This window comes from Vulpes vulpes, chromosome 10 (assembly GCF_048418805.1).
Source record: "Vulpes vulpes isolate BD-2025 chromosome 10, VulVul3, whole genome shotgun sequence".
NCBI classification, from domain to species: domain Eukaryota; kingdom Metazoa; phylum Chordata; class Mammalia; order Carnivora; family Canidae; genus Vulpes; species Vulpes vulpes.
Window position 1 is genome coordinate 55,852,902 of NC_132789.1, and position 22,443 is coordinate 55,875,344.

Sequence of the window (22,443 nt, forward strand, 5' to 3'; positions counted from 1 at the left end):
CCAGCGGAGCCAGGAGATCAGCTGAGGGCAGCAGCCCCTCCCTGTCCCCACAGAGGGCAGCTCTCCCTCCACTCAGGGTATGCTCCCGGCCACATAGCTGCAGGAGAAAGTGCTCGTGGCCCACACAGCTGCAGGACGGAGGGTGCTCGCGGCCACACAGCCGCAGGAGAAGGTGCTCGTGACCCACACAGCCACAAGACAGAGGGTGCTCACGGCCCACAGCTGCAGGACGGAGGGTGCTCGTGGCCACACAGCCGCAGGAGAAGGTGCTCGTGACCCACACAGCCACAAGACAGAGGGTGCTCACGGCCCACAGCTGCAGGACAGAGGGTGCTCACGGCCACACAGCTGCAGGACGGAGGGTGCTTGCTGCCACACAGCCGCAGGACAGAAGGTGCTTGTGGCCACACAGCTGCAGAACGCAGGGTGCTCGCGGCCACACAGCTGCAGGACCCACACACCCTGGCACATGTACACCTGAGCATAGAGTCCCCCTCCTCAGAAGGCGGCCTCGCCCACAGTGTCGTCTGTGTGGGCACCCACCCTCCCCTCCATCGCGCACCACAGCACCCCTCTCGGGTTTTGTTCTAAGTGGGCTCCACGCCCAGCACGGGCTTGAACTCACACCCCTGAGGGGGAAGGCGGCTCGCTGTGTGGCCTGAGCCAGCCTCCTGTCAGTCAAGGCTGAGGCCGCTGAGTTCTTTGCCTTTTCCCCGTGTTTTGTTTGCCTTGGAGCGACTAGGCCCAGTGACCCCAGCTATGGTAGTTCTGTGCTCTCGCATGGCCCCTAAGCACATGCCGCCCTGCACGTGGCCACCCGTCGCCCTCACCAGCACCAGCGTGAGAACACCCCGCGTCACCGGATACCCCTGCCCCTTCTCATCCTGGCCCAGCTCCTTGAAAAAACGCTGGGTCCTATGAGTGAGTCAAGGACACATCCCTTCCTCCCTCTGCTCACCGTGTGGGCCCCGGACCGCACACTGCGTCAGTCCTCGGCTCAGTTCCATTGAGCGATGCATGTAATTGTCTGTGGAGACTCCATAAAGCAATCCAGCAAATGACCCTGTAATATTCCCCCCACAGTACTCTTATCGGTGACCACAGGGTGCCTTCTTGGTTCTTACTTCTTGTGCTCCCGAGAGCCCGAGAGTCGGCCTGCGACAGCCACGGAATATCCGAAGTCCTCTTGATGAGAATTGTGCACACTCGTTGAAAAGCTTCTCAGAGAACCACAGACATAGTCTAATTAACGCCCCGAATTCTCAGATTCATGGGGGAAGAGGACTCCTGAGAGGAAATCCTCCATTGGGCTGTTATCCTCCCGAGGGAGTCTTCGGATTGGGACTATGAGCAACCCAACCTCTCTAGTAACCAAGTGGGGCCTGGTCTCCTCGTTGTACTGAACCATCCAAAATGGGATAGAGGTACCCACTAAGGAGGATCCTGCAGGAAGGTGATCACAGACGTCCTTGGACACTCAGCCAGCATTCTATACTTCCTTCTTAAGACCGTGATGTTGGTGACATCTCTGAAACCCTGTGGCATTTCTCTTGGATCCGTGACTAATAAGGGAGTCTTGTAACACCCATGAGGCTCCCCTCTCCCCAGGACTTGGGGATAATATCACTATCTAGGACGATACCATCCTGTTGGAATTGGGGCCAGTGACTCTGCAGTCGCATTCTGTGAAGTACCCGTGACACATCTGAGACGAGCACAGGAGTGGGGCGGGGGGAGTTGGTGAAAGGGCGTGACGCAGGCATACTCAGGCAAGGAATGGTGGTCAGTTCCTCTACAGTTTATTGTTACAGCAGAAGTTGTGGGACACAGGAGGGCACCCTCCGCACACAACACAGTGTGGGCAGAGGCCCAAGGCAGCCCTTCCCACCCCTACGCCAAGCCCCAAGCAGCCCTGTCCTAGCTGAGCTCCCTCCCCCTCCCACTGTAGACACACACTGTCTACACAGCTACCAAAGTTAGTGCAGCCAATGGCCCCAGGCCCCTTCCTATTGCCCCAGCTCTGATCCTTCCCTCAGACTTGTTCACAGCCCATCATTCCGACTTCCGTTTCACACTGGATGTCTCTACCCCACCCTGAGGACCACTAACCCACCAGCAAGCCTTCTCTGACACACATTCATTTAGGCCCATACTCTTCAGAGATCTGAAGGGTTAATGAGAAGCCGTATCAGCTTTGGTGAATGGAGTCCCAGCCCCAAGTCCCCTCCCCTTGCAGTGGGGTAAGCAGGGAGAGTCTGGTGGGGGCACCATGGGACGACTACCACAACCTCTTATCCCTTATCTATGGACACCTAGATTAGGGAGAGGGGACACGTGCCCTCTCCACCTTAACACCAGAATGAAGGAGAGGGATAATTTAGGGGTCTGAGTCCCTAAGAGATATTAGGACAACTCTCCCAGGAGCTGAGGGGAATCACAGGTTAGAGGTCAAGGTTAGGGTAGCAATCAAAGATCAAGGTCATCTCCCCACATGATCCGCCCGTCCTCCCTTACTCTGGCCCAGTGCCCTACGACCTCCCAGGTTAGTGCAGGCGGAGGTGAGGGCTGGGTCCGGTGAGCAGGGCAACTGAGGCCATTCAGCAGGAGACCTCCATGGTATGCCCCGGCGGCCCTGAAGGGAGAGTCCCAGACTCGCTGCCCTGCGACAGGGTGCGGGAACGGGACCGGTTGCCATCAATGGACGCCGCACTGGTCAGCGAGGCCGTGCGCGATCGCGACAGGCGAGTCATGCAGGACGAGGCCACTGTGGAGGCAGAAGGAGAGCAGACGGGAGGTGGGAAGGAGAGCCTGGCGCTGGGATGGAGCCGGGTCACACATGGGGGGCGGGGGCGGGGGCGATGGTTTCACAGCCAGGCTAAGTCCCAGAACTAGCCCTCGGTGCCCCTGCGACAGCCCCGGGCCCCCAGTACTCACTGTAGCCCATGCCTTGCAGGAAGTACTTGAAGGCCTCGGTCAGCTTGCCTGGCTGCGAAGAGGGATGAGGAGGGGCGGCGAGAGGGGTCAGAGCCCAGCCGGGGCGGGCCGGGGCGGGCCGGGGCCGGGGTGGGCTGGGCAAAGGGTGCGCGGCATGTGTACAGGGCTCGGGGCCAGCCGCAGCCGCGTCCTGGAGGGGCAGGGGCGCTCACCTGCGTCAGCTGGGGCTGACCTCCAGAGTCGGCCATCTGTGCGGGGGCGGGAGGGGGGACCGCCGTTCAGAGGAAGAGCCACAGACCGAGACCAAAGGAGCCAGGCCAAGAGGTGGAAGGGTTCTCTCCCCAGCTTCCCAGCCTCCCTGCAGGCCCTGCGAGCTCGCTCGCTCTTTCTCTCTTTCTTTCTTTTGAGATTTTATTTATTTGTTCATGAGAGACACAGAGAGAGAGGCAGAGACACAGGCCGAGGGAGAAGCAGACTCCTCACGGGGAGCCCCCAGGACCCCAGGACCCCAGGACCACGACCTGAGCCACAGGCAGACGCTCAACCTCTGAAACCACTGACCACCCAGGCGTCTTGAGAGCTTATTTTCTTTATCTACCCCACTTGAGGGCCTAGAGGCTGAATGTGGAGAGGACCCATGGCTCCGGACAGGGGGTCAGGAGTCAGGCAGGGCCTGGGGCAGGGTTACTGACCTTGAGAAAAGAGGTCTGGGTGGGGTCCAGCTTTGAGTTACACTCCACCTGGAGCAAGCAGGAGGCTGAATGAATGAGGTCATACGCCCCATGGCCTCTCTCATCTAAGGGACGTGGGGACCCAGGGACCCAGATCCTGGTTCCCTTCCTAGCAGCCCTGTACCCATTCCGTTCTTACCAAGAATCAACCTCGTAGGCCCCACATCTGCTCTCCCAATTCCACACCAAATCCTCCCAAGAGGCAAGCTACCCCTCTGACCACCACCCAAGGACTCCAGGCCTCCCTCACCTCCCCCCTCAAAGTTCTCTACTAACCACTGCATCTTCATGGGGTGCTTGGTCTCCCACCACCAGCATCACAGGGCACCTAGAAGCATAGTGTCAGGGATAAGGGGGTGAGCCCCTCCCGTTCCTTCACCCGCCTCCCAGGAGAGCAGCTGGAAAACGTCTGGCCCCAAAGAGGGAAGAGTCTTCTGCACCCCACTGACCCTTCCCAGACGACCCAAAGGGGGAGGACCTAAAGGGCGTGGGATCTGCTCCACAGGGTGGGGTGGGAGATGACAAGACAATGCCCTGTTAAGAGATTCCCCGTCTTCTAAGGAACGTGAGCACCTAGGGAAGATCTGGGGAGAGGGGCAAAGCTCTCCCTTCTCACATCTTACCTGAGGGTAACGGCACCGCCACGCTCCAAGTTCAGGTCTCGGCGACTAGGGAGGGGTTCAAAGGAGAGCAGGAACGTTAGGCAGGAAGCACTATCCATGTGGATGGAAGCCACCCCCTCCCTGAAGAAGCCGTCTTCCTCCCCAAATCACAGTTGAATACTAACAGTTAAAAGTGGGAGCCACAGGGGAAGGTGGCTGGCAGGCCGCAAAGCCCTGCGGTCGCTTGTGCCCCAGGTGCCTGGCCAGAGGGCAGTGAAGGGGGCAAGGAGGGCAGCAGGACCAGAGGTGACCTCACTTCTGGGAGTCCAAAAATCCAAGGGAAGTAAACAGCAGGAAGGGAGGACCTGGCCCGCAGCTGCCCCAGGGGCCCCGAAATCCTGCCCTGGGGGCACCGCGGGGCCGGCCTCCCTCTCAGGCCCTGGGCCTGCGCCGCCTCTGTCCCACACGAGCGCCCCCCACTCACTTGTTGTAGCTGTTCCAGTACAGTTCAATGTTCTCCAGGTTGGGCGCGTGCGTGATGATGTTTCTGTACTTCTGTATCAGCTCCGAGTTTCCAGACAGCTCCTCCTGAAGGAAAGAAAAGGGAGAAACAGATAAATCAAGTTACCAGAGAAAAACGGTGAGCCTTCTTCCTGCCCCGGACCCCGTTCCCTCTAAGGAAGTCACCCCAGGCCTTCAAGCCCCTGCCGGTTCCCCTCTTACCGGCTTCCTCTTCCACAAGCACCCACCTGACTGAAAAGATGTCCAAGGATCATCTCCGGAATGGAAGAGGTGAGACCTGTTAGCTATGAGGAAGGGCAGGTGGACATGCTCAGGGCACGAGGAAGAGGAGGGAGCCAGACTCAACAGGGACACATCTTTCCTGCTCCACTCCCGCTCCCTCAAGTTCACAGGCCAACCAGTATGCTGGTGGAGCCTAACTAGACCCACACAACAGGGCCCCCACCCTAGACCTCAACACGCAGGCCCCTCCAAACCTTGTGGGCCGCCCAGTCCATCCAACCCTTGGCATTGGGATCAATGTTGATGAGGACAAGCCCCTCGACTGTATCCGGGTGGGTTAGCTAAGGAGGAGCAGAAAGCAGGGAGATCAGAGGCGGGGCAGGGCCCTACCCCCTTCCCGCTGAGCTCCAGCCGCTTACGCTTCCGTGGGGCCCGCACCCTTGAACCCAAGTCCTCCCCGTACACACACGGGCACACAGGAGTCTCCTAATCAGTCGGCCGTGGGCCTTAAACCTGCCTTCCCCCGTCTGGGTTTTTTAAAATTTCTTACAGCATATCGTGACAGGATGTAGGCTCCAGCTCCAACACCAACTCCAATTATTGTGGAGAAACTGGGAAAGAGAAATGTATAGCCAACGGGCCCTGGTGTCCAAAACCTTTGGCCCTGCAAACCCTCACCCTCCCTCCCAAGGTCACATGCACAAAGCATGGACCGCACCCTCCCCTTGAGGGCTGCTAAGAAAGAGGGGCACCAAGGAGCTAACAGCTGACACTGGCAGCCAGTGCAGGACCCTGAACCCGACTTCAGCCCTCTCTTGGGGAGCTAGTATCTTTTTTTTTTTTTAAGATTGTATTTATTTATTTGAAAGAGAGAAAGCCAGAAACAGAGCATGGGGGCGGGGGGGGGGGGGGGGCAGAGAGAGGGAGGGAGAAGCAGGCTCCTGCTCCGCCTGAGACTGGGCGCTTTGATCCCAGGACCCTGGGACCCCGACCTGAGCTGAATGCAACAGATGCTTAGCCCCCTGAGCCACCCACGCGCCCCGGGGAGCTGGTATCTTAAAAAGAAACACCCATCCAGCAACCAGACAGTGTTTTCCTACAGAGCTCTGTGTCCATTTTCAACTCTCCGGAGCTAGTTCAACTTGTTCTGTTTTAGTTCCTGGTTCCTTGTGAGGAACCGGGAAGAAAGGAGCTTGAAGCAGGATGGGGGGGAAAAAAAGACACCACATCGGCAAACAATAGGAAGAATAGGGAAACGGCCAACAACGTGGAGCTGCACAGGGCCCGGGTGCCCAGGAAAACCTGAGCCAGGACCAGGCCCCGGGCGTCAGCACTGAGTGCACGGCCCCCAGGCTTCCCCGTTGCCCCTCCCGCCCCAGGCGGCCCCAGGTGTGCCCCAGGTGTGCGTTTGCAGGAGGGTGCTGGAGGGCAGAGGCGAGTCTATCTGGCTCCCTGGGACTGTGCCTCCTCTTCCTCTACCTTCCAGATCAGGACGCCCGTCCTCCTGTCTCTACCTGTCCTCCTGTCTCTATCCATCCTCCTGTCTCTATCCGTCCTCGTGTCTCTATCCCGTCCTCCTGTCTCTATCCGTCCTCCTGTCTCTATCCTGTCCTCCTGTCTCTATCGGTCCTCGTGTTTCTATCCATCTTCCTGTCTCTATCCCGTCCTCCTGTCTCTATCCGTCCTCCTGTCTCTATCCGTACTCCTGTCTCTATTCCGTCCTCCTGTCTCTATTGGTCCTCCTGTCTCTATCCGTCCTCCTGTCTCTATCCGTCCTCGTGTCTCTATCCCATCCTCCTGTCTCTATCCCATCCTCCTGTCTCTATCCGTCAGGACCACTCTGCGGATTCAAGTCCACTTCCAACCCCCCACTTCTTCTCAACAGTCAGGTGGAGACACAGAGAGGGGGATCTAGCTGGGCCAGAGACCACAGCTCGCCCAGAAACCCCGGGCCACACAGCAGTCCCGAGGGCCGCCTGTGCCAGCCAGAGAGCTCCGCGTTGGGGGTTCCCCAGCCTCTCACTTCAGGTACTGCAGAATGCAAGGGATCATGTCCGCGAGCTGGTCCAGAGACGGGTACTGATACCTGAGGAAGAGAAGAACGTGAAGGGAAACACCAGGCCGCCCCTGGCCACCCCAGCCTTCAGGGGTTGCCCTCTCCCAGAGTCTCCGCCGTCCTCCCTTCCCTCCTCCCCCGGTCTCTTCCCTGCCCCTGCCCTGTGCCCTTAAGCCCAGTGAGGAGAGAAGGAGCTGATTCTCACCCCAAAGGGAACACGGGAGCCCCCTCTTCCATTCCAGGGGCATCCACATGAACCCGCACGAAGTTCTGAATGATTTCCTGCATGTCCCCGAACTGAAAGAGCGGCTGGAAGCAAGACTTATCTAAAGAGAATCCCCGCCGTCCCGACAGTAGAATCAGCCAGGGGACAGCATGCCCGCGTCAGAGCCTGCCCTCTTGACCATAGTCCGACCAGGACCGAATGCCTGCTGGACGCGCCACATGGCTCCCTTCCTGCCCGTACTGACCGAGCCCTTCCCTTGGGTCTTGACCCTTCCCACCAGCCTCTTCCCAGGGAGGAGCAGGAGGGGAAGCTCAGGTCCTTACAGTTGAGTCCTACGTCATGGTAGGTGAGTATCGCTGGGCGTTTGGGCTTCGGGGTCCCGTAGACAGTAAAAGTGACAGAGCCATAAGGTGTCTCCACAGAGTGAGTCTGCAGAAAAACAGGTCGTCATCAGAGGGCAGTTAGGCTGAGAAGAAAACGAGGCAGGAGGACACCCACAAAAGGCCCACAGAGTCGGGGAGTTGAGGTGGGGGGGGCAAAGAGAGGAGGCCAAAGCAAAGAATTAGAAGTAGGACCGACAAGAATTTGGTTCAGGTAAATAAAATAACAGAAGATGATTCTGAGAGTGGAAAAGAATCATGAAGGAGGAGAGAGCACCAAAGAACCCTGAGGAGGAGAAAGGAAGCAAAGGGAGAAATGGGGACAGGAAGAGACTGGAATGCAAGGGAAGGAAGCAGAGAGTAGGGGCCCTCTCCTTACTGGGGGAGAGGAGAACCCCTCCTCCCGCCCTGGGATGGCAGGGACCCCCCAAGCTGTTACCTGTCCCCGGTCCAGGAGGATTCGGGCAGCTAACTCAGCCTCCTGGAGAGACACACACACACACACACACACAGACACACACACAAGAACAGATACGCACAGAGACACACAGCCATGTAGTCACAGATGGAGAGACAGACACAAAGACAGGTGGGCAAAGAGACCAAGACAAGAGACAGAAAGAGATGACAAGGAGACATGAAGAGGATGAAGGTTAGTGCAGTGATGGGGCACAGGCCTGGACTCCCGTGGTGGCATCGTGGGGGAGAGATGTGGGTCCAGATGGAGAAAACAGGGGTGCAGATTAGAATGAGATTATGGATTTGGGGCGGCAGGAGGCGAGTGGATGCCTGCAGGTCTGGAACTTGGGCCTGGGAGTTGGTCAGGGGGTCTCATAACCTTGGCCGTCTCGGGCGTCTGCCCTGGCAACAGCGGCTTCTCCTCTGTGATCTGCACCTCCTGCAGCTCCGCCATGGTGGCCTGGCAGGACGACGAAACACCAGTGTCAGGGAGGTGGCCTACACCCGCTTCCTCTCTCAGCCCAGGCCAGTGCAGGGGGCAGGGGGCTCCAGAGCTAAAGACCGGGCTGCGACCCGCAAGGGCCTCCCCGGCGCCCAGCCCCATGTCCAGGCCCAGGCCGCTGGGACGCAGCACTGGTGGCCGAGGACTTAGGACACCACATCTTTTCAGAACGGCCATCCGCATTGCTGCCCCTCAACACCCACACCTCTGGACCCCCCTCTGCCCTGAAAGGAAACCCTGGGGTGGGGCAGGAGCAGCTGGTTTCCCAGGCTATATTTAGGGGCCACCCCTGCCCCCGCCCCCAGCGAGGTAGGGATGCAACTCTCGGCTAGTGAGTGGGTACTCCAACGACACTGAGGGACGGACTAGTGAGAGTTCATAACTAACTGTGACCTTCAACTAAGCCTCAAGGTCAGCAGCTCCAAGGGAAAGGGGCTAAAAAGGATCCGAGAACCCTGACCAAGAGGGGGGCAGGGGGAGACAAGAAAAGGGCAAGGGGCACCGGTGCCCAAGTGACCCGGGCCTTCCCTTCCTCCCCACTGTCCCTCCCGACCCTGTGACCCTGTGGATAAACTAGCACAGGCTCAACCTCAGTGGGGCTGCGGAGGAGCGAGGAGCGGGACACCTGTGCAGCGGCCTGGGGGTGGGGTCACTTACTGGGCTCCTATTGGCTGCGCGGCGGGGTCAGGGGTCAGTGTGCTCTCTCCGAGCTCTGGGGTCTGAGAAAACAAGGCAACGAGGTGAATGACACGGCCACGGACGCCGGGTCCTGTCGGGACAGAGAGCCTCGGCCAAGATCTGGACTAACCACCTGTGTCACCAGCGCCCCAGGTCACTAACCCTCCCCGGTCTCTACGCCCCGGTCCAATGAGCTCGTCTTCTCCGGGCTTCACCCCAGTCGCTGCGGGCGGGGGCCTGGGGCGCCGCGGAGAGCGGGTATGGGGGGCTTGGGGGGGGGGGGCGCGGCTGTGGCTCCCGGAACCGCGGATGCAGCCCCGGCTCTGCCGCTAAGGCCGTGACCTTGGCCCACTCGCTACTTCCTCGGCCTCAGTTTCCTATCTGCAAACTGGAAGTGGGGGCCGGGGTGGGGGGTGGGGAGGTGCTCAGGGTTTTGACGGCGCTCCGGTGGGCCCGGGCAGCTGAGCAGCTGAGCGGGGCTGTTTTCCATGTAAACGTTTAGAAACAGAAGGCAGCGAGCCTCGCGCCTCCGCGTGTGTCCGCCACGCGGGCTCGGTGGGTCCCCCGGCTGGAGAAGCGGAGCGGGGCGGCCTCCCCGACGACCCGCAGGGGCCGAGCGCCCGGGCAGGGCCGCGCAGCACGGAGCCGACCGCAGGGCCCAGCCCCCCTCACCCGACCCGCCCCGTCGACGCCGTCCGCGCGCGTAGGGACCGGCCCCCGGGCGGCCGGCGCGCAGCCCGCACCCGGCCCAAGCCCCGCGCACGCCCCGCGCACGCCCCCCGCGCCCCTCCGTGCGCCCCCCGCCCCCGGCCCCGGGCCCGCGCCCCTCCGTGCGCCCCCTGCGCTCAGCCCCAAGGGACCCCGACCCCCTCCCCGGGCCTGGGCCCGCGCCCCTACGTGCGCCCCCGCTGCGCTGAGCTCCGAGGGACTCAGACCCCCCCGGGCCCGCGCCCCTCCGTGAGCCCCACCCTGCGCTCAGCCCGGAGGGACCCCGAGCCCCCCGCCCCCCGCCCGGCAGCCGCCCCCCGGGCCCGCGCCCCTCGCCCGCCCCTCCCCCGACCTGCTGCCGCCGCGGCCGCTTCCACCTTCACTTGCCTTTGACTGCGCTGCCCGCCCGGCGAGGGCTCCCCGCGGACCCGCCCCGCCCCCCCCCCCCCCGCTCCCCGCAGCCCCGCCCGCCCCGGCGAGCACGCCCCCCTCGCCCCGCCCCGGCCATCGCCGCTCCGGGCGGGGCCGCTCCGGCGAGGCCGACCGCGGGGAGCCTCCACGCCCCGCGACCCCCGCCCCCCTGCACCGGGCAGCCGTGGGCTCCGGGGACCCTCCGTCCCGCGGGGAGCCCCGCGCCCGCCCTCGGCCCCGCCCCCCGTGACCGGGAACTGCCTATCGCACCGCGGTTCCTCCCTTCGCCCCCAGACTCCCGAGCGGGCCGGGCGGGGGGCGGCCCCGGGGCGCTGACACCCCATCTCCACTCGCCCGGCGGGCGGGCGCCGCGGGGTGAGGCCGCGGGAGGGGGGGGACCGCCGCCGCGGAGGCGGGGGTCTCGGCGGGAGGGGCAGGTGCGCCGGGGGCGGGGCGGGGGTCGCGGGGAGCGGGGTTGCCGCCCGGGGTGCCCGGGGGCTCGGTACCTCCTCGCCGCTGCGTCCCGACGCCTGCTCTCAGCGGCTCCCAGAGAAGTTGGAAAACAAGGCGAGGAGGGGGGGCGGGGAATGCGGGGGGCCGCTATAAATAGAGGAACTCGCAGGAGGGGGAGGATGGCCGACGGGGACTCCCGGGTCAAGGCACCAAGGGGGGGCGGGGAGGGGCCAGGGACCCCCAGGGGCTCGGACTCGAGGGTAAACAGGCGCGGGGGCGGAGTCAAGCCTGTGGGGGCGGCGCGGGGGCTCGGGCAGGACGCGGTGTCCCGGGCTGGAACCCAGGAGACCCTGTGGCCTGGGCACTCACCCTTCCTGGTCCCCGGAGCAGGAGGGGGAGACCGGCACGGCCGGCGGTGCTCCCCGGGACTGCTGAGTCCTCTGAGACCTGCAGTGGGTTTGCGGGCCTGCCCCGCCCCCCCGCCGAGCTGCACCCTCCCTGTGCCCCAGGGGAAGGCCACCGGGAACGGGGTGCTTAGGCGGCCCAGGGGTGCCCAAGCCTCTCAGGCACAAGGAAGGCGGATGGAGTTTCTCCCCACCTGCACCCTCCCAGCGCCCCCTCCCCACCAGGGTCCCCACTCCGGGTTCCTTCAGCCAGGTTCCCGAGTTACCATTTCGGGGGCTGGGCGGCAGGCCAGTTGGGAACAATGGCCAATGGAACTGGAGCTGCCAACCGCAACACCAGCACAGACTGCCCCCCCCAAGACCCCCAAACTGCCCTCCCGCCTCCTGCCTGGGAACCACCCCACCACCACCCCCCTCACCACCCACAACCCCCTCCCATCCAAGGAACATCAATGCCCCTTTCATCCCCACTTGGCAGGGTCTGTTGGAAAGAAGGAGGGACCAAGAGGGAGGAGGTGACCCAGAGCAGGAGAACTGGTCAGGATCAAGCCCAGCTTTCGTCACATCTAAAGGACCCCCGGAACCTTCTCCCTATTCGGAGCACCAGAGTTTTCCTCTGTTCCCTTCCCCCACTCCCTTCGTAACAGTTTCCCTCAGAAACCGGCCCAGAAGCTGGGCACCCTGGCAGCTGGCCTAGTCCCCTCTCCCCTCTGGATGCCAGTTTAACACTCTCCTGGACGAGGAAAGGCTGTTGGCATTAGGACCACAGATAAAGCTGGGCAGGACAGGCAGAGCTGTCCCCAGCCCTCCTGGAGCTGGGGAAGAAAGCCCGCCCCAAGCAAGAGCTTCCTCTTGCCTGCCTGCCCCCATCTCTGATGTGTCTAAAGTAGTCTTACTCCGAGTGGGGGAGGGCAGGACCTGGAGGTTCCAGCATCTAAATTCGTCTCTGGGTCAGGATGACTCAGGGGGAACCTGATAAGGGGCCTACGCAGGGGCGTGTGGCGGAGGGAGGTGGGGAATTTCCACTGGGATCTTTTTGCTTCAGGGACGGGGTCTCAGTGATCCGCAGGCGGAAAGGAGGCAGAGGCTCTAAGGTAGGGTTCTTCTCCGCGGGCCAGGGGCCAGCGCAGCCCAGCTGTAAGTGACCCAACCAGGGCCATCCCTCTCTAACTTCCTTCCCTTGGGTCAGAAGCAGCTTCAAATTATGCATTCGATGAAGCAACAGTTTTAAGCACCTACTGTGTGCAAGCTGCTGTGTACATGCAATCCAAAGAAGTGTGAGGGATGGTCATGCCCTCTCTAGAAGCTTATGATGGATAAATATAGAAAAAGTTAAGAAAAATAATGCTCGTATCAGATTGTTTAGGCAGCAAATCCTACGGCAATCATTTCCCACTCTTCTCAAGTAGGAGATCAGAGATTTCCACTCCTGCTTGATGGTTTTAGAATCCTCTGATGGAGACCAACCATGAGTTCAGCAATACTTTGAAATAAGTTTATAGAGAATTCTTCTTTTTAAAGATTTTAAGTATCATATCTACACCCAGTGTGGGGCTCGATCTTACACCCCAAGATCAAGAGCCATATACTCTCCTGACAGAGCCCACTAGGCATGACGGTTTGTATAGAATTCTGATAATCATGATACCTATGTATAGAATAATAACCTGCGTTGGCAAGGCATATTATTTATTCAGTTGATGATCAATGATCTGCCTACATTGAGATTCCAGGGGCCTGTGCAGTAATTCAGAAATCCTCTCCCCAGCAGACCACAGCCCACGGAGTAGGAACCATTGTCTTGGTATAATTCAGAAGAGGAAAGGGGTTTTGTTCCCATAATGTACCAGCCTGTGAGGAGTACAACTACAGAGTATTTGAGTGAGAGAGAGGGGCATTCTATCCACGGAGAATGAGAGCATGAGGGAAAGTTTGAGGGCAAAAATATGTTATTTTGGAAAATTGAATATTAGTTACTATGTGCAAGGTACTTCCTGTGTATTTTCCTGCAATACTATTGTCCTCCCAGTACAGGTGAGGAACTCAATGAAGCTCAGCGATTTCTGAAACAGAAGCTTTAGTGATCTGCCCAAGGTCAACTAACTAGTGCTGTAAAAGACAAATCTAGGACGCAAATCCCCACCCAGATTCATTCCACTCCAAGGCTATGCTCTTTCTCCTATGAGGTAACCTATCAAGCCATTATGGCCCCAGATGAAAAATAATACTGATGACAGGTGGGTGTTGTTTGGTCAGCGGGGACCTCCTGTGAAAGTCCTTGAATGACAGGCAAAAGGCCTTGGCACTGAAGATCCTTGCAGTGTTCCTGAATGGGATTAATGGATAAAAAATAGTTTTGTGAAAATTAATGATGGGTGGGTGATAAAGATGGATTAATGCGGGCGGGGGTGGGGGGGTGGGAAGCATTCCATTTAGAAAAGAGATTCTTTCTTCCTTTCTTTCAGGGTTGGGAAGAGGCACAGAGAGAGAATCTTGAGCTACGGCAGCCTCCATCCCACAACCCTGAGACCAGGACCTGAGCTGAAATCAAGAATCGGACACTTAACCTACTGAGCCACCTGGTCACCCCTAGAAGAGAGATCCTTTAGAAGCCAGAGAAACCCACTAGCTGTGAGATGACGAGGACTTGACTAAGCACGGGAGCAATTGGAATGGAAAGAAAGGGTTTGTTGCACAAGGAAGTGACGGGAAGGGAAGGGAAGTCATCAATCTGGTTGCTTAGAGTCCCTGAAGTTCATTCATCTATATGGCTTCTGGCCAGAGAAAAAGCCTAAGAGAAATGCTGAGGAACATCCCTGATCTGCACAGAAACTTATCTGGAAGACCTTCAGAGTCTGAGACTCACCCACCCTGGCTTTGTTCACCTCAACCCACCCAGATCGGTTATACTCCAAGGCCTGTGCTCTTGCCATGTTGAGCCCAACATTGGAAGCCATTTAAAGATCTGAGGTTGGTGGCCAAAGCCACTGGGATTCTCCATGTTGATCACTGCCTTGGGCTTGAGACTGTGGGGCTGATGCCAACCTGTTTTCATTAACCCCTTCCCTGGGCTCCTCTCAGCTTTGTGCGCAGAGCATAAGCCAATGTGACCAAGACCCGGGAGACCAGGTCAGGCTGGGCTGGAATGACAAGGGAGTTTGATCAGCTGGAGGGATCAGAAGGTTGGCAACTTGCTCAGCGTAGCATGCAAAGTGGGGAAATGAAAGGACCCCTCTCCCAAGACTAGGGCCATAGCCGGGCCTGGAGGTGATGTCAAGTAAGCACTGCTGAGGTCATAGAAGCTTCCATCTCCTCCCCTGTTTCCCCATTGTCACACATGTCCCTAGTCAGCCGGCTCCCACATACCTGCACACACTTATAAAGGGAGACTGGGAAGGTTCAGACACCATCCAGGTACTCTCAGGTGCACAAGAGTGAGGGGGGTGGGGAGTGGGTGGCAGTGGTGATTACTCAGCAGGTAGGATCTACACCAGGACACCTGGTGCCGGGAGCGGTAGGTGGGATGGGAGTGAGGGGGAGAAGGAAAGAGAGGAACAGGGAGGAGGGGTGGGATGGGAGTGAGGGGGAGAAGGAAAGAGAGGAACAGGGAGGAGGGGTGGGATGGGAGTGAGGGGGAGAAGGAAAGAGAGGAACGGGGAGGAGGGGCTTTGTTCCTATTGTTGACTCTGATTTTATCTTGATCCTCATCTTGGTTACTCCACAGTCCTCCCCTCTCCTCCTCCCTCACCCCCCCCCCTGCTGTCCTCCCCCACCTCCAGTTGATCATGGCATCAGAAGCAGGGAAAACATTCCAGCGGTTTGCTGTCTTCGGAGAATCCTCGAGCAGCGGCACTGAAATGAACAATAAAAACTTCTCCAAGCTCTGCAGGGACTGTGGCATCATGGACGGCAAGACGGTCACCTCCACTGACGTGGACATCGTATTCAGCAAAGTCAAGTAAGGGACCAGAGATGGAGGTAGGGGTGGTGAGTAGACTGAGCAAGGCAGCGGACTATGGAAGGGTTCGTGTGGCGAGCATGCATAATGGGTCCACTGGGCACCTGCTGGGCCCATGGCCCTGTGCTAGTCCCTGTCCCCAGGACACTCAGTGTCAAGAGGGGTGGACCTTGGAAGGGGAAGAGTTCATGTTCCAGAGCTCCTGGGTTTCTCTGTCCGACTGACCAGGGCCAAGAATGCCCGAACCATCACATTTCAGCAGTTCCAGGAGGCAATGAAAGAACTGGGCCAGAAGCGATTCAAGGACAAGAAGCCAGATGAAGCTCTGGAGAACGTTTATAAGCTCATGGAGGGCAAGGATCCGGCTACCACTGGTGTTACCGTGAGTGGCAGTCTTCATCCCTCACCCTTGACCTTACTTCCCCAAAGTCCCTGCTGCTCCTGTTTCCCCTCCCACCATCCTTGTCCCTAACTTCTGCCCCTAGTAATGCCTGAGGGAGATGAGGCCGAAAGCCTCCGGTGCCCCGTTGGTATTGGAGCAGACTTGGGAGATCATCTGGTAATTTCAGGGATGAGGAACTTGTTGCCCAGAGAAGGGTCCACATCTACCTTAATGGTAGATGAGACTAGTTCCCAAGTGTCCGGACGGCAGTGGGGGAACCCTGAGCGCAGAGGACTCGGTCCCTGCTCCTCATTCCTCTTCCTGCTCTCCTATAAGGTGCAACCTCTGACCGCCTGCCTCTCACCCACCATCTCTTCCCTATTTGTCCCCTCTCCATTTTAAGTTCCTTGTAGTCTAGGTTTCAAATCGGCCTCTCCCAGGAGGAGGGACCTTGCACACTGTGGTTGAAGTCCTCTCTGGCTGCAGCCTGGTCAAAATAACTCCCTTGGAAGCAGAGAAATCCACACACACCCCATTCATTCCCACACACCAGACTCGTGCACTCCCATGAGTTCCCGCCCGTGAGTATATGCTACACCTGGCCCCTAACGAAAGCAGCCCCATGCTTTAGAGAAGCCCCAGCTTTAGAGAAGGGCTGTGACAGTGAAGGGGAAGAGAGAGGGATCAGACCCCCCCACCCTCTGGCTTGCAGAAAGCAACAACAGTGGGGGGGGTGAGCCGGCTGACAGACACCAGCAAGTACACGGGCAGCCACAAGGAGCGCTTCGACGAGAGTGGCAAGGGCAAAGGCATCGCAGGCCGGGAAGAGGCGACCGACAACTCAGGCTATGTGAGCGGCTACAAGGGCGCTGGCACCTATGATAAGAAGAACAGCAAATAAGGAGTAACCCCAACAGCTAGGGTCAATTAGCCCTCAACCTGGCCTCTTAAATTCCAGGGAACCTAGGGAACAATAAACATCGGTGTGTGCAGCAGCCAACGAGCTCTGTCTTCCATCAGGATGAGGGATAGACCGGCCCACTGGTGCAGAGAGAGGCAAGAGAAGGCCCCAGGAGTCAGGCTTTCCAGCTCTGCACCCTTTCTCTACTTAGCCTCAGGCCTCCCAGCCAGAAGTTAGCGTTCCCTTCAACAACTGCTTGTAAGAACGTAGCTGAGGAACGTACATTTGGGGGTGAGAGAGAAACCAGATGTGGAGGCAAAGGTACTTGCTCCTCGCATTCATAGGTTACTGGTATCCACCGTCCTTATCTCCCGGAGAGGAATAGCAATTCCTGACCTGACATCATCTGACCCGGACACCACCAGCTAGGCCCTTCCTTGCCCCTCTGCCTTCCTCATCTGTTGTAGTCCGGGCTTTGTTGGAGAACTGGAAGCCAGCTAGAATGGGCCAAGGACTTAGCTTGACTCCTGTTATGAGTTTGTGCTCGAGCTGGGGGGAAGAGAGAATCCGTTTTTAACACCTAGTCTGGAACTGAGTTTTACACCCCCACCACCTCCATGGTGGTACACGTGGAACAGGAAACCCCACTGACAGCGAAGCATAGCCCAGGAAGACGGCCAGAGGTGCGTGGTCTCCAGGACTCCGAGAGTAGGAGCGCGCTGAGGGAAAAGGAGTGAAATCAGAACTGATTCAGGATGTGTTTTTATATTTTTGTTTTGAAATGACTATAGAGTCACAGGAAGATGCAAAAAGTAGTACAGAGATGTCCCACCTACCCTTCACCCCAGTTTCATCCAGTGGTTATAATCTTAACATAATTCAGATGTGGTTTTAAAACCTTCCGTGACTACAACCCAGGTCACCTCACCCCTGTCCTATCAGCAGCAGATCCTGGAGTTTGGGTCGGGGGAAGAGGAGGTATAACGAGAAGCTTTGGGAAGGAAAGGGATACAGTAGTAATCTTGGGGGCAACAGGTCAGAAAAGGTAAGTTGAGAGTCCAGTGAGCCACAGTAAGAAGGATGGAAGGAAAAAAGATCAGAGAAAGGAAGCCAGGGTGACAACAGAAGTTCCACCCTGGGCTCTGCGGTAGGAGGAGGGGAAAAACAAGAACAGGTGATACGGAGAGAAGATCGGTGATTTCATAGAGAGGAGCAGACTGGGAACTGGGTGGTTCTGGAGCAGTGAGGCTAGATTGAGTCTAAGGGTCTCAGGGAGGTCCCTCTAGCTCCCAGGGCTTGAATGGGTGAGTAGAGAGTCCTAAGGGAGCTGGGGAAGGCTGAGAGGAGGAGGGCAGTTGGATGGGGAGTTGAGACATGGAGCTGGGTGCCTGTTGCCATGGTGTGAGCGGAGGCTCCGGGCCTCCATCCAGGATTCAGGCTCTGGCCCAGCGGATGGACAGTCACTGCCAACTGGACACAGCTTCTTGGGTGGGTCAGACTGTCTGTGGGAGAGGGGGATGTTGGGGGAAGAAAGGAGGTAAACAAGTTGGAAAGAGCCTGCGAGGCAGGATGACTTTGCATGGTGACTGAAGCTCTCGGAGGGGATCCTGGCTGCTTTGAAGTTGGAGAGGATATCTCCTAGGGGGAGGTTTGGGCGTGTGGGGGGCGGGGACAGGCGGTGTGTGAGGGAGGTAGGAGGCGGTTCAGAATGAAAGCCTCCCTGTCCTAGTAGAGGCCAATGATACCTATTGGTTCAGCATCACGCTTTCCAGAACAGAGCAGATAGAGCCTTTGGTTGGTTAGGGTGTCGTTGTAGTTGCAGCTCGTGGGCGGCTGTTGAGAGGCCAGAGAGCAGATGGTGACGGGGAAGGAGTCGTCTGTGAGCGTACAGTATTCATTGTAATTCTCGCAGAAGCTGTCGCTGTACCTGCAGAACTTCTGGATCTCTCTCCAGGGGGCATGCACCATATAATGGGTTTGGGGGCAAAACCAGCTCTGCTTTTTGCCCCGCACGTAGCCCATGAGACCGTTACAATAGCCCTGGAAGCTCTCTGGGTAGTTAACCCTGGGATACTCGATGTGTAACATGCGGAATTTCTTGGTGGCAATCTGCACCCTGATGTCCACAACCAGAGTTGGCCCTAGAAGGAGCTGGAGAAACAGGAGCCAGGCCACAGCATGTGCCATTCCTCCTGCTGGTAGGGTTGGGATTGTTCAGGCAGAGGTGCACCCCGAGTGGCTCCCTGCCCCTGCCCAGGCCCCACAGTGCTCCCCCAGCCTTGCCAGGTGCCCCCCGTACCCTAAGAGCTGGGCGTACTTCAGAGTTCATCTGAGCCAAGTCCTCACGTCCCAGAGAGAGGAGACACTTGCCCAGGTTCACTCAGCTGGCCAGCCACCTCAGCCACCCCTCAACTCTTTTGGTCCACCTCGGGGTCCCAGCGTCATGCGCTGTGAGCTGTAGCACTTACAGCACAGGAGGTCCAGCTGGCCCCTGGGTGAGCGACTCTTCCCGATGATCTCTGCCTTCGGTCAACCTCTCGGGGGAGAATGCAAAGGGGACAGAAGGAACAGGCTGCGCTCCGATTCTCCGACGGCTCCAGAGAAGGGCCAGGAGCTGGAGGACCAGCGGGGCGGGAGCAGGAATCCTTCTCGCCTCAGTTCTTCAAGCCGAAGCCAGACCCAAGGGGAGAGGGGCCGGAGGGCTCTCTGGACGCAGGCCAGTCTGAGAGGAGGGAGTGTCCCCAAGTCTGAGGAGCCCCTGTACTCAGGGGTGGACGTGGGAGGACAGACGCGCTGCTGTCTGGCCTCCTCCTTTCGGCTGTCCTAGAACACTTGGTTCCGGCTCCTTGCCAGAGGCCCTAAGCTCCCAGACTCTCTTTGATGTTCCCTCTGCTCCGTAGGCCACGCTCCCCTGGACAGCGAGCAGGAAAAGCACTGTCATGTTTCTGAGGAACGAAGTGCTGCTTAGTCCTGACCCTCGGAGAACAGAGGGCCTGCCACCCGGCCCCTCACCTGGCCCCGGTTGGAATCCGAGAGCTCAGGTGGCCCCAGGCCCCATCATCACCTCCACCCCAGCCCCAGGGCCCCAGCACACCATGGGCCAACTCCCTCCCCGCAGCCTGGGTGCTCCTGAAGCTGAGGCCCCAGCCCACTGGGGTGGGGGGAACCCCAAGTGTGGGCCCTGAGCCCAGAGGAGCGGAGTCTGACTGGTTTGTCATGTTGGGCAAAGGCCGGACCTTAACTCTCTTGGCCAACCTCTGCCGCTCGGTTAGAGCAGAAGAGCCAGCTCCTGGCCCTGCCACGGCCTCCTCCCACGGCCTCCTCCCACGGCCTTCTCCCACAGGCCTCCCCACCGGACCTCCCCACTGGGCCTCCTGGCAGCTGTGGTGCCCTGGAGAGCGGGCCGGGGGTCAGGACACAGGCCCCCGCGTGTTCCCAGGCCCTGCACGGCCGGCCGGCTGCGGTCAGGGGTGAGAGTCCTGGAGGCATCGTGCCACCTGCTCACGCAGAGCCCCCTAAGCGCGCTCTTCCCCTGGGACTGCAGTCCAGAGCCGGCTCCCCCTCCCTGCTCCTCCGCCTGCACCTGCGTTGTCTCCTGTCTCCTCAGTTACCTGGGCAAGGCATCTGTCCCCTGAGCCCCGCCTGGGGGGAAGAGGCTTCTGGGGCTTAGAGTAGGCCCTCCCGGTAAACCAGACAGGCCCCCAGGCCCCCTGCCCCACGGCCTGGAGGCCGTGCCACCACCCGGCTCAGTCCGCCAAGACCCCACAAGCGCCAGTCCCCTCGTCTGTGGATGGGGGACCCCGGCCGCCCCAGGGCAGTACCGGCCTCCCGCCCAGCGCCTGGCACACGCGAGCCCTCAGGACGGCAGCCCTGTCGCTCCCCCAGCTCCCTGTCGCTCTCCGCCCCCCAGGACACCTCTGGGCCTCGCAGGACAGAAGACCCTCGCCCTGACCCCAGCCCGCCCCCCCCCCCCGTGCCGCCCCCAGCCCCGCTCTCACCCGTCACCCCCACACAGCTAGCTCACGCAAACACTCGGCCCACGGAGGCTGCTTGCATGACACCCCGGGGAGTGTGCAGCACCAGGCAAGGTGAAGCCACACACGGGTGGCTCGTCCGCATCCTGCAGGCCATGTCTACGCCTAGTGGGGCCAGGCGGGGTGGGCCTGAGCTCAGCTGACCCAAGTCTCGGTTTTGAGGAAACCTGCTCCTGTCCCCCCGGCAGGGCGCCTCGGCCCCCCTGCTTGCACAAAGCTGCAGCTTCCCTGAGAAGAGGAGGCGCTTTCGGGACTCCTGGGCTTCCTGTCCCTTCACTCGCTGCCTTCGGCCACCAGCCACCTCCGCGCAGTTAGGGAGCGGACGTCACATCGTCACATCGTCACATCGTAGAGGAAGCGTTCAGGGCCTGGTATCAGGTGACCTCCCGAATTTCAGCTTCCTCATCTATAAAACGGGATTAATGCCTTCCTCGCCTCATGAGGCTGCAAGAAGAAGGCGAGATGATCAGCCTGGACATGGCTTTCCACCATCACACGGCGCATAACCAGCACGAAGCTGAATACGATCTCCCAGGTTCTGCACCAATTCGCTCTTTTCCCCAACCCAACATCGACAAAGCTGCTCTTATTCCCCGGATGATCCAAGTGACCCCCCAGCCCCGCTCTGCCCGTGTGGAGCCCCCCCGACACCTAAAGTTCATCTTCATGAAGCTCTCTATGATTGGCCATGCCCTGTGTCTCATAACATTTTATTTTAATTTTTTTAAAGCTGTCCAGTACCATCTGGAAAGCACTCTGACAAATGGTGGGGGCGATGTAAAGGTAAATAAAAGAGCTCAAGCCTAGACTACAGATGTGATTCGCCAGGAAAGACACATACAGAAGCACGTTACCAAAACCTGACCAGAGGACCAGGAAGGCTGCTGAGTGTGCCACCGGCCTGGGGTTCTGCCCTGCAATTCTAGTGGCTCGGTCTTTAAAATCCTATCTCCGAGGTACTGATCCGTAGCATTGCTTCTTCTGTGCTGACCCCCTTGTCATGGTTTCGTCTGCTCCCGAAATCTGAGATTTTTTGGAATTTGTTGCCTCATTACACTGGGCTTTACACACATGAGAATTACCCTAGGGATGAAGAAACTAAGTTGGAGAGAGAGAGAGAGAGGAGTTTGGTCAAGGTCATATGTCTAATTTAGAAGTTCTCAGTGGGAGCAGGGTGAGGGGCACCGTGGGAGGCCATTTGTAATGTCTGGGGAGGGGTTTTGGTTGTCGCGAGTGGGAGGTGCCACTGGCATCTGGTGGGTAGAGGCCAGGGATGCCGTTAAACATCAGACATTGCACAAGACAGCTCCCACAACAGAAAATTATCTAGAGCAAATGTAAATAGTGCTGAGGTTGAGAAACCCTGGTCTGGGGTACCTGGCTGGCTCAGTCAGAGGAGCATGTGACTCTTGATCTCAGGGTCTTGAGTTCAAGACCCACATTGGGTGCAGAGATTACTGAAAAATAAATACACTTAAAAAAAATAAACAAACCCTGCTCTCGGGAGTGAATCAGACTTCCTAACAAGGGCGGAACTACTTATGCCTTATATATTAAGAAGGGTTGGCAAATCTCCAGAACTTAGAAATATTTTTGTCAAATTTTGCTTTTAGTAATGCTGGTTTTTCTACCAGCAAAAGGAGCACTGATAGTTTACCACTGAAACAACTTTGAGTTGTTTTTCCTCCAAAGGTGAGCCTCTGCCCATAGTCCTCCACTCATGCTCTCCCCCCGCCCCGTCCCAGTGGTAAGCATTTCTAGAACAGCTGGCTAGAGTGGCAGGTGCAGTGGTGATTCCCTATAAGGGGAACCCCAAGATTTTGCCCAGAGAGAGCTTACCACAGCCTCAGTGGTGTCACTTTTTGCCCCATCCAACCCAA

At 58.7% G+C, this 22,443-nt stretch overlaps 3 protein-coding genes across 26 annotated transcripts; 1 reads left to right on the forward strand and 2 right to left on the reverse strand.

Moving 5' to 3' along the window:
* Positions 1 to 1,777: 1,777 nt before the first annotated feature.
* On the reverse strand, positions 1,778 to 12,176 carry NDRG2 (NDRG family member 2). Of its 10 annotated transcripts, XM_025992092.2 has the most exons (18): positions 11,555 to 11,631; positions 9,475 to 9,700; positions 9,292 to 9,353; positions 8,512 to 8,592; positions 8,113 to 8,154; positions 7,617 to 7,722; positions 7,273 to 7,393; positions 7,035 to 7,097; positions 5,562 to 5,622; positions 5,266 to 5,352; positions 5,017 to 5,073; positions 4,752 to 4,855; positions 4,289 to 4,333; positions 3,942 to 3,993; positions 3,627 to 3,674; positions 3,147 to 3,182; positions 2,935 to 2,986; positions 1,778 to 2,764 (listed from the first exon to the last, which is right to left on the reverse strand). In XM_025992092.2, exons 4-18 carry the CDS (start codon positions 8,584 to 8,586, stop codon positions 2,598 to 2,600), a joined length of 1,116 nt encoding a protein of 371 aa, XP_025847877.1. In that variant the 5' UTR covers positions 8,587 to 8,592; positions 9,292 to 9,353; positions 9,475 to 9,700; positions 11,555 to 11,631; the 3' UTR covers positions 1,778 to 2,597. The 10 variants fall into 10 exon arrangements, with proteins under 10 accessions (XP_025847877.1, XP_025847878.1, XP_072580408.1 ...); XM_025992093.2 differs by lacking the exon at positions 9,475 to 9,700 and having other exon boundaries at positions 11,254 to 12,176; XM_072724307.1 differs by lacking the exon at positions 8,113 to 8,154.
* TPPP2 (tubulin polymerization promoting protein family member 2) lies at positions 9,359 to 21,369 on the forward strand. Of its 15 annotated transcripts, none has more exons than XM_072724312.1 (7): positions 10,694 to 10,806; positions 12,334 to 12,382; positions 13,318 to 13,474; positions 13,754 to 14,258; positions 15,013 to 15,246; positions 15,475 to 15,628; positions 19,430 to 21,369. In XM_072724312.1, the coding sequence occupies exons 5-7, from the start codon at positions 15,074 to 15,076 to the stop codon at positions 19,712 to 19,714; spliced, it is 612 nt and encodes a 203-aa protein (XP_072580413.1). In that variant the 5' UTR covers positions 10,694 to 10,806; positions 12,334 to 12,382; positions 13,318 to 13,474; positions 13,754 to 14,258; positions 15,013 to 15,073; the 3' UTR covers positions 19,715 to 21,369. The 15 variants fall into 15 exon arrangements, with proteins under 15 accessions (XP_072580415.1, XP_072580418.1, XP_072580417.1 ...); XM_072724311.1 differs by having other exon boundaries at positions 13,323 to 13,474; XM_072724315.1 differs by lacking the exon at positions 13,318 to 13,474.
* On the reverse strand, positions 17,276 to 19,129 carry RNASE13 (ribonuclease A family member 13 (inactive)). The gene has a single exon (XM_025992101.2). The coding sequence runs from the start codon at positions 18,714 to 18,716 to the stop codon at positions 18,255 to 18,257; it is 462 nt and encodes a 153-aa protein (XP_025847886.1). The 5' UTR covers positions 18,717 to 19,129; the 3' UTR covers positions 17,276 to 18,254.
* Positions 21,370 to 22,443: the final 1,074 nt, after the last annotated feature.

Excerpts from the sequence above, each read along its gene's own strand:
- NDRG2 (XM_025992093.2), bottom strand. The coding sequence starts at position 8,586 with ATGGCGGAGCTGCAGGAGGTGCAGATCACAGAGGAGAAGCCGCTGTTG. Across the intron at positions 3,675-3,941 it reads CACCCCATGAAGATGCAGTG|GTGGAGTGTAACTCAAAGCT; the intron begins GTTAGTAGAGAA and ends TGCTTGCTCCAG. Across the intron at positions 2,765-2,934 it reads CCTGCAAGGCATGGGCTACA|TGGCCTCGTCCTGCATGACT; the intron begins GTGAGTACTGGG and ends CTGCCTCCACAG.
- TPPP2 (XM_072724308.1), top strand. The coding sequence starts at position 15,074 with ATGGCATCAGAAGCAGGGAAAACATTCCAGCGGTTTGCTGTCTTCGGA. Across the intron at positions 15,247-15,474 it reads ATCGTATTCAGCAAAGTCAA|GGCCAAGAATGCCCGAACCA; the intron begins GTAAGGGACCAG and ends CCGACTGACCAG. Across the intron at positions 15,629-20,751 it reads CGGCTACCACTGGTGTTACC|GGCGCCTCGGCCCCCCTGCT; the intron begins GTGAGTGGCAGT and ends TCCCCCCGGCAG.
- RNASE13 (XM_025992101.2), bottom strand. The coding sequence starts at position 18,716 with ATGGCACATGCTGTGGCCTGGCTCCTGTTTCTCCAGCTCCTTCTAGGG.